At 42.5% G+C, this 8,869-nt stretch overlaps 2 protein-coding genes across 2 annotated transcripts; one reads left to right on the forward strand and one right to left on the reverse strand.

Annotated features, from left to right (window-relative positions):
• Positions 1-185: 185 nt before the first annotated feature.
• On the reverse strand, positions 186-2,350 carry LOC120433634 (solute carrier family 12 member 6-like). The gene is made up of 3 exons (XM_039600208.1): positions 2,239-2,350; positions 1,924-2,112; positions 186-310 (listed from the first exon to the last, which is right to left on the reverse strand). The coding sequence occupies exons 1-3, from the start codon at positions 2,348-2,350 to the stop codon at positions 186-188; spliced, it is 426 nt and encodes a 141-aa protein (XP_039456142.1).
• Positions 2,351-4,955: 2,605 nt separating this feature from the next.
• Positions 4,956-7,449, forward strand: LOC120433637. The gene is made up of 3 exons (XM_039600212.1): positions 4,956-5,093; positions 5,234-6,045; positions 7,285-7,449. Exons 2-3 carry the CDS (start codon positions 5,263-5,265, stop codon positions 7,447-7,449), a joined length of 948 nt encoding a protein of 315 aa, XP_039456146.1. The 5' UTR covers positions 4,956-5,093; positions 5,234-5,262.
• Positions 7,450-8,869: the final 1,420 nt, after the last annotated feature.

Raw genomic sequence — 8,869 nt, forward strand, 5'->3', positions numbered from 1 at the left:
TGGATGTAAGGATGGACAGACAGCATGGAAATAAAACAGGTGGACAGACTTAATCTACTAATAACACCATTATTCTCTCATTAAATATTTCCACGACCAGCATTTAGGTTAAAAACTTCAGAACTTGTGTTGTAGCATCTAAATTGTGCTTGAGTTGCTTTTACGAATTTGAGGTGCATGAAAGTTCACTCAAACCGTCCGATGAGGATACAGACTAAAGAGGTGGTGAGGATGGCGAGGATGAGTTCCGATGGGGATGGAGCGCTGAGCATCTTTAAATCCTCGACCCGTTTGGAGCCGGCCATGATTCCTGAGGAACAAAATCATCTTCAAAGGAAGAGGAGATGAGAGTGATAACCCAACAGCTGTGCTTAAAAATATCAACTTTACAATGTTACACTGAATATACCTGAGTTTTTAACAAACACTCTACGTGAGTGTATTAGTATTGATCAATATTTCAAATCGACGAAACCCATCTCTCCATATATTTTATTCCTTTTTGAAGTAAGTTTTCAAAGGCTACAAAAAGTGAAAAATAAAGCCAACTGCACAGACACACACAGACAGAAATCCAAGAATAGATGCTTGACAGGTTTGATCCTGAACTGCAGCTTAGCTGCACGCGTGACGGAATCAATATCCTACAGCGGCTTTTTCCTGTCAATGATCCGCTTTCATCACTGAGACCAAAGCCAACACGTGGGTTTAAATTTCTTATATGCTTATATTTCCTGAATTAACACTGAGTGCAGCCTCGTTGTGTATTTGGGGGCGCTCTGTACCTGTGACTGAGGGGAAGAAGATGCGCTGAGCACTGCGATGTGAGGTGGTGATATCAGCAAACACGCATGGATAGCCCGATCGAGGCTGGGTGTGCAACTTTAGAGGCGGAGCCTTTTCTCGCTTCCCATCCCCTTTGTGTAAGTGCATGTGCTCCCCACGGGTTCTCTGTATAGAGGGAGCAGACAAAACCCCATGCTAAGGGTCAGTCATTGACATTGGCAGAATATAAAAACATTCACCTACAAATTCACACACAGCAGGAGATTTAGAGGCCCCAGTGGTAGTAACATTAGTAAGATGGTACATAATGTCTTGCCTCCGTCTCCTTCGCTCGATAAAATAATCCTCCGGCTGCTGTGCTTATCCAGGACTCCAGCTGCGTTGCCAGCCCCAGCCAGAAGTCCAGAACCTCCCTCCTCCATAACGCGCACTCCTCCAGCCAGGAGGCATCCCTGGTGAGATGCCCAGAACCACTCAGCTGGGACCCCTTTCAGCGAGGGAGTAGTAGTGGCTCTACTCTGAGCCCTTCAAATTCTCGCTTGTGAGCTGTGAAGCCTTTCTGCCCTCCTCGGCTCTCCACCTAGAAAGTCTGTCCTGTCTGTGATATTCCTTGTTCCATTTATGTCACTCTAAGATGCTGGTGATGTTCACACATTGGGGATAAATGCTGGATTTGCTGTCTTTCTCCTTAAAGCACCCAAAACATAACTTCAGACCTTCTTACTGTCACTTAGCAAAAACAACATTAGCACAACAATTTAACGCCTGTTTAAATGTGACGGTTTAAAGTTTTAATCGATTATATTTTTTAAAATGCACACTCAGTGAATAAGAAGTAACTCATACTGGTCAGCTATAAGTGAGGTTCTAGCTTTCAGCCAAGAAACAACACTAACAGTGCAATCCCAGACTTTCCTGGAACTTCCATGCAGACCACAGACTAAAAAGAAGATGGACACAGCCAGACTTGGCTAACGACCACCCTCATCAGATGTAAAAACAAACAAACAAAGAGGCAACGGTAAAACACTCAGCTTGGCTTCAGTAACAGGTGGGTGATATCACATTGGCCGTGTTCATATTTTATATGATCTCTCATTCAGAGAATCACTGCACTCCCTCATGCATGCACTCTACCTGATATGGCCCCACTAGTCAGTCCGGGGATCCCTTTAATCTCAGAGAAGTTGTTTGAAGTGAAGTATTCGTCACAGGTGGCGTTGAGCTGTGAGTTATGGCAAAATAACTTCCAAAGATGTGTGGTCTTCTCCACCATCACCTCTGGGACATGGCTGGGGTCAAAGGTGGGGCCCACTGTGCTGTTTTCTATCAGAGAGAGAAAAAACAAAACAAAAACAAAAACCAGCATTTCAGAAAAACACACTGGTGTAACTCAGAGAGATACTCTTACTCCTCATGACTTGTAACAGAAAGAAGGAAATCTGAACCCACCGTTAATCGTGAAGTTGCTGTCTAATTTCTCAGCTGGAACTTTAACCAGGACAGTTTTACTATAGTGGTTGTCAACAACATCATGGGCGTTGATAGTTCTGTTTCCCAGCATGCATACGCTGTGGATGAAAGCCCAGTCAGTCAAAAATGTGACGCATAAAGAATCGGTCAGCTCTGTGTTTTTCCAAATAATCAGGACTCACGGAAAATCCGCACGCTGAAGGCAGAAACCAGCGCCCGACATAGATGGATAAATGGAGATGATGACGTGAGGCCAAGAAGACGGAGGCCAGTTTGTTCACATACTTGACCCCCACGAAAACCAGCAAGGCCATGAAGAGGAGAAAGATGGAGCCAGTATATTCTCATGTTGTTCAACATGGCTGCTCCTTCACCTTCAAAGATAGCTGCTCGGGTGCAATGTACACCTGTCAGAGGGAGAGGGAAGAGAGTAAGAAGCAGGCCTCACTTATCTGAAGGTTCAGTAATATAAGTGCGTTTAGTGCAAATCAGCCAATCAGGTGATACATATTAATAATATCAGCCTGTCAATAAAACTGGTCAGCCTCCTTTTGTGTCCCTAACTCAGGTCACATGTTTATTTAAAATAACCGACTTTAAGGGTTTTGTGAGGTCCACATATAGTGAAGGCAATGAGTCGTTGCTACCTGGTATCGGTATAGAGTCACAACGTAAGTCTTTACATCCAGAGAAAAGTCTGGAGAACACGATGCTAACTGGAACAACAACAAAGCAAACAAAGCAACTCACCAGAAGGATCTCGACAGCTCCCAGGATGTACATGGCTCCAGCGAAGGTTGTGCCCAAAGAAGCACAGGCCTACCGCCCCCAAACTCTGGACCCAAAGAGCGGCTGATCATGAAATAGGAACCTCCGCTGGAAGGGGAGAAGCTGGAGGAGGAAGTTGTATGTAAGGGTTGGAGGAAGTGGAAATAAAGTGGGAGAAAGAGGGATGGAAATAAAGTTGGATGAAGACAGACACAGATTGGAGGGGAAAAGAAGGGTGGACAAAGAAAGAGAGAAAGAGAGGAGGGGTGGATGGTTAGTAACATTATGATGTTGGGAGGCAAAAGGGAGAAAAGAGGAGTGCTTGTAGAAGTAAAGTGAAGCATAATGTTCTATGTGACACAAATACAGACAGTGCGGGATTTCATTCAAACGGCATCTGCAAATGCACACGGCAGCGGCTGCTCAGCTCACTCAAGTGCTGGACCAGGTCGAGCTTAATGCGCCCAACCTTAACCCTCTGACATCCAGCACCAGGGTGTATGCGAAGAAGCCAACACTCGGATGTTAGCCCGGATTTCACCGTAATGCAGCCCGTTGCAATGCTCTCCATTTGTCCCATATGTGTTCACCTTTTTTTTTGCACATTATACACATTATTCTGTTTCTATTTATTTGCTATGATTTGCTATTTGTCAAGTAACATTGCTGCACTCACTATCCCCGGTTTGTTTGTGTAAGCGTTCTGTTGCCCGGCAAATCAAACATTCTGCAAATTAAGGCAAATACTCAGTTACATGTTTCTTTATATTTTATTATGTTATAGATTAAGTCATTTGTTCATACTTACTTTGTTTGTCTTTTCAGTCTTCATGAGGGTCAGGTGTGTGGGAAATGCCCACCTGGCATTAGCGGTGTTGACTTGATGCAATATAAATGTGGCAACACTCTACAAGCTTGCAACATTCTTCACTCTTTCCTTGGAAAGATGTTCGCATTTGGCAATCCTTCTCTGAGTTGTTGGAATATTGGACAATGTTGCTTTTGAATGGACTGATTCCTATGCGGAGATTTTCTACTCTAACTTAGCACTCAAAGCATTTTATGCAACTTGTTCACCCAAGAACTTTTTCTATACTTTTCCTAGGTAAGTAATTTCTATGTAAGAATCACGCACACATGTATGTGAGAGCACCTTGGGGTTAGCATCTTGCCTAAAAATAACTGACAAACATGCTTAATCAAACCAGGCACTTTCTGATTACACACAAAGACCCCTGCTAGTCATTAGACTTAAACCACTGCCTGCTTTCAGGATGTGTACAAATACAGCTCATACTAAAGGCACGGATGGTGGTTGACCCCATGATCATTGATTTACAAGACCAATGGCTCAGCAGGCCATCACACCCTGAATGATGTGGTGCACATTTTCCTGATGATAATGTATTTGTTTTATTTATTTTACATTACAGGTTACAGACTGTCCTTTCCCATGAGCATGCGTGGGTTGGGCGGCACAATGATGCAGACATTAGCTTATTTTCACTGTGTAAATAAAACTTAAATAATGTTAAACAATTTTCATCATTTCATATCACCATGATCTAAGCCAAAGTGAAGGTAGACAATAATGAGGTCGGTTTGTAACCTCAAATGTAAATAAAAAAAATATTATTGGGATAACATGTTTTTCACAACACTAATAACATTGACTGCTGTCAAATATCAATGCCAGACTCGACTGACATCACTGTCAGCTTTACTCCTCTTATTGTCAAAACTCAATTCAAAACTAAATAAAGAGGAAGATTCTCACTCTAGGTCTCAGACTCCACTGCATGTCAGAAATGTTATACCTGTCCCCGCGCTTCAAATCCATGCGACCGGCACCGATGTGAAGATGTTGCTAGGCAACGGCCCGTCGCATTCTGTTTAGAGGTGGGCGGGGTTTACAGGATACTTCAAAGCGGAGACTTCAAAGCGACTGATGCTGTGACCTCATAGAACACACATCATAACGCAGCACTCTGAAACGCATATAGGCAGGTGTTAGTAGCAGGCACTATCATTCAGTCCAGTCAATGCACCGGAACCAGACACACGAGGTAAGAGCTGACAGTCGTTCACACTGCAGCTAAAAACAGTCAAATGTATTCAGACAACATCAACGCAGCAACTGGGAATCTGCTCATAGATGGCTTTTTTTTAAAAATTAACATGTTACAGTTGCGATACTTGCTGGCAGGTCGCCCAGATGACTGCACCGTCCAGCTAATGTGCAACATGGCCGCTCAGATGGTGAAGCTCTGCACGAACTCTGTCAAAACCCCACTGGTGCAATATAAAATCCCACAAGAACGATCCATCGACAGGCTCTTCAGCCAACTGGAGGTGTGCATCGGCTGTCTTGCTTCCGCTGTCTTCATGGAATGGGATCAGAGAGCTGAAGAAGGCTTTATAAAAGATCTTTTCCGGGTGTCGTGTGGGAGATTCGCCCACTGCACGTCCTGCACCCAGCAGGAAATTCAGGTACAGGAAATTCAGACAGACAATTGTTCTGTCCCACACAGAGAACAACCAGACAAAGATCTGGAGTCCTCGCTGTCTGTGGAACTGTCACAAATGCCAAAACTAGAAGAAGCCTCAGAGGTAGAAACAGAGCCTGAAGAAGCAGCTGTGGCCTCTGAGGAGCAGAAACCCTCTGCGTCACCTCGAGGTGAACCAGAGGGAAAAAGGCTCCTCAGCACACTCCTTCAAGCTGTGCTTTCCCAGGCTGCAAAAGAATCCAAAGCCTGCCCCTTAGACTCCCTCCACCAGCACCTGTTAGATCAAATCTGCTCTGAAATAAAAACAGCAGATTTGACTTTATCACCAAAGGCCCTACAAGACCTTGCAAAGGACATTTTCAAAGACCTCTGCAAGGAAATTCCATTGAATTTAAGAGAGCCGACACTGGACAAACTTTTCATCTCTGTGTTTAAGAAACACCTGGCATCTACAGAGAAACTTGTCCGAGAGTCTTCTGAAATCAAGGCTCAGAAGCAGCTTTCAGTTGATGTCTGCATGGGCCGAACTTGTCATGCGTGCTTTCAAAAAGCACGCGTTTCCTACACACAGATGATACAATTTCTGCAATTAAGAACCGCTTGGTCAAGAAGATCTGGGCTGAGGTCCAAGATATTGATTTTCAACCTTCCTCGAAGACCTTCAAAACCTCACACAAGGTCATTTACAAATCTCTACTTAAGGAGTGGAAGGATCCCGAGTGTGTCATGATTTTAATTTGCCTCAACCAGCAAGCAGCTGAGGAAAAGTCATCACAACATTTAAAGAACATCTGATGTCGGCAGCGGCGCCAGCAGGTCGTATCAGCGGGTTCATGTCATTTCTGGGTCGGTGTTTCAGCATCACCCGCAGACAACAGTTGGTGTCTCCCTGTAAAACTGATATCAAAGTTACTCTTTAAATTGGCTAACAACAGACGATCAAACAAGCCAATTTATTTAACATCCAATGAGTCATTTTAAAAACCCCTGGGCTGGTCGCTGCAGATGGCCATCCCTCCCTGAGCCTGGTTCTGCGGAAGTTTCTCCCTGTTAAAGGGAGTTTTTTTTCCCACTGTTGCCACATGCTTGCTCAGAGGAATTGTCCAATTATTGGGGTTTTGTTTCTAGTCAGTAAATTAAACTGGCACTTTAAATTAATGATCAAATTTCAGAAAATCGAATAAAATTTTAAGCGAAAAATCACACTCTGATTTCTGCTTGCATTCACTGTCCGTCGGACAAATGTATAAATATTCAGCTTAGACTGAACGCATGTCGAGTAGCTGTCATTCAGTCCAAACTGTTTTAGGTAGAAAATGCAGAGAACATCCTGTTGTAATATTTTTAGTGAGATTTGATCCATGCAAAGTTGTACATTTAAATGAAATCATACAGTGAACATGAGATACACCTTCCTGTTTCAGCAGCCAAAACATTAAGCACAACTTTAATAGAAATAACTCCATTTAATAAAATAGATTGGAATAAGGTCATTACAGAAACAAAAGGAGCTTAGTTTTAAGCTTCATCTCTATTAAAATAATTTTAAACAGCGAGTGAGTTGTTTTGTTGATTGAAATTGATAAAAGAAAAAAAATCAATAAAATTTTAAAAGATTATACTTTGATTTCTGGAGGTTTTCTTAAATGAGTGGCCAGTCTGTGGAACAAGAAATCCCCAAGAGAGAAAACATCCCAGCCTGAAGAAGCTGTGACCTCCGAGGAACAGAAACCTTCTGTGTAACATCAAGTTTGCAGAAAGCACAAGCACAGACACAGTCGTTCACACTGCTGCAGCTAAGCACAGTAAAATGTACTCAGACAACATCAACGCAGCCACTGTGGGCCCAGATGACTGCACCGTCCAGCTGCTGGGCAACATGGCCGCTCAGATGGTGCATCTGTGCCATGGCTGATTTTCCAGCATGAAATGTCCACGCTGTTGTGATCATCTCAGCAAGTCCATCAATTGCCTTTCACTCTTCTTTGTCCTTTCACTTGTGTCCTGTTTGTCAGCGTCCCATATAATTTCTTCAAAGTAAGTACTGTATATGATGCCAGTATTTTCCCACATTTTCTAGATGCTGTACCAGTACTGTGTTTAAAATGCCATCAAAAGCTCAATTAAGTGTTATTCTTATTCTTCTTTCTCACCTTTCTCACAAGTCTTCTTTCACTTTTTAAAGGTTGCCGTGTTAAAAAGAAATCTTGTGCTACCATGCGGTTTTGTATTGTTTTGGTAAATAAATAGTTTATGAAAATATCACTAAATCTGTCATTTATTAATTTTAATATTGATTAGTGGTCATGTCTCACCTCTAGTCTTCTTGGTCTTAATTTCAGGTTTCTAGCATGTGTTGTATATATTTCAGGAGGTTGACTGGACCAAGCAGTCTTTTGTTCCCCGCTTATGTACTGTTTAAAATCCAGAATAGGGAGGACTGTGTAGGTTTAAGTTTATTAGATTGATGCATATGTACCAATGAGGTTCAGTTTCCTGGTATTTCAAGACGTTTACACAATAAAGGGGTTATTTAAAAAAACCAAAAAACACATACATAAATACATCAAGTCCGTGAATCATGTAGGTGTTTCCGTGTTATGCTAGATTCTGCTTCTGGAAAAACCTCCCTTTGAACAGGAAGAAACCAGGCTTGGAGGGTGAGGGTGGTGGTGCTATGATGATTGTAACACTAGCATGACCTGTGCACAGTGTGCGAAATGTGTGTGTGTGTGTGTGTGTGTGTGTGTGTGTGTGTGTGTGTGTGTGTGTGTATATGAGTATGCACACACACTCATCCTGTGTACACTAGTGCAGACAAGAAACTTGACTGTTGGACAACAACTGTTCCATATTCTGATTATTTGACCAATGTTCTCATTATAAAAAACAAAACAAAACATAAACACACACAAAAAATAAAGCAGAAAAAAAGCCCCTCTTGAACTCTGCAGTTGCCGGTCCCAAGCCTGGATAAGGAAAGAGGAGAGGTGAGTGAAAGGGATGTCTAGGGTCACAAAAATCAACATGACTCATTCTACAGGACACAGATGTGCACCCAAAATTAGAAAAAAATTGGATGAAAGATTTTGAAGATACACTAAATGTACAATTGAAAGTTTGAACTGATGATCGCGCTAGAGAAAAGGTTATGTCATCACCAAAATATAATAGGGTGTCAGTAATCATGAAATGATTTCAGTGCAAACCTTCCAAGATACATTTATTCTAAAATAAAAGTTTGGCCTGATGGTGGTGCTAGAGTTTCATGGTGTGGCACCGTGGCCAAGTGGTACGAGCTGAAAATCAACAGGAATAAAAAATCTGTTTGATTC

Source organism: Oreochromis aureus, linkage group 3 (genome assembly GCF_013358895.1).
Source record: "Oreochromis aureus strain Israel breed Guangdong linkage group 3, ZZ_aureus, whole genome shotgun sequence".
In the NCBI taxonomy this organism is placed as follows: domain Eukaryota; kingdom Metazoa; phylum Chordata; class Actinopteri; order Cichliformes; family Cichlidae; genus Oreochromis; species Oreochromis aureus.

What these genes read in the sequence shown, in the direction of transcription:
- LOC120433634 (XM_039600208.1), bottom strand. Translation starts at nt 2,350, where the DNA reads ATGCTGGGAAACAGAACTATCAACGCCCATGATGTTGTTGACAACCAC. An exon ending in CAGCAACTTCACGATTAACG is followed by an intron (nt 2,113 to 2,238) that starts GTGGGTTCAGAT and finishes TCTCTCTGATAG; the next exon opens with AAAACAGCACAGTGGGCCCC. An exon ending in GACTAGTGGGGCCATATCAG is followed by an intron (nt 311 to 1,923) that starts GTAGAGTGCATG and finishes TTTGTTCCTCAG; the next exon opens with GAATCATGGCCGGCTCCAAA.
- LOC120433637 (XM_039600212.1), top strand. Translation starts at nt 5,263, where the DNA reads ATGTGCAACATGGCCGCTCAGATGGTGAAGCTCTGCACGAACTCTGTC. An exon ending in AGAAGCAGCTTTCAGTTGAT is followed by an intron (nt 6,046 to 7,284) that starts GTCTGCATGGGC and finishes TGTAACATCAAG; the next exon opens with TTTGCAGAAAGCACAAGCAC.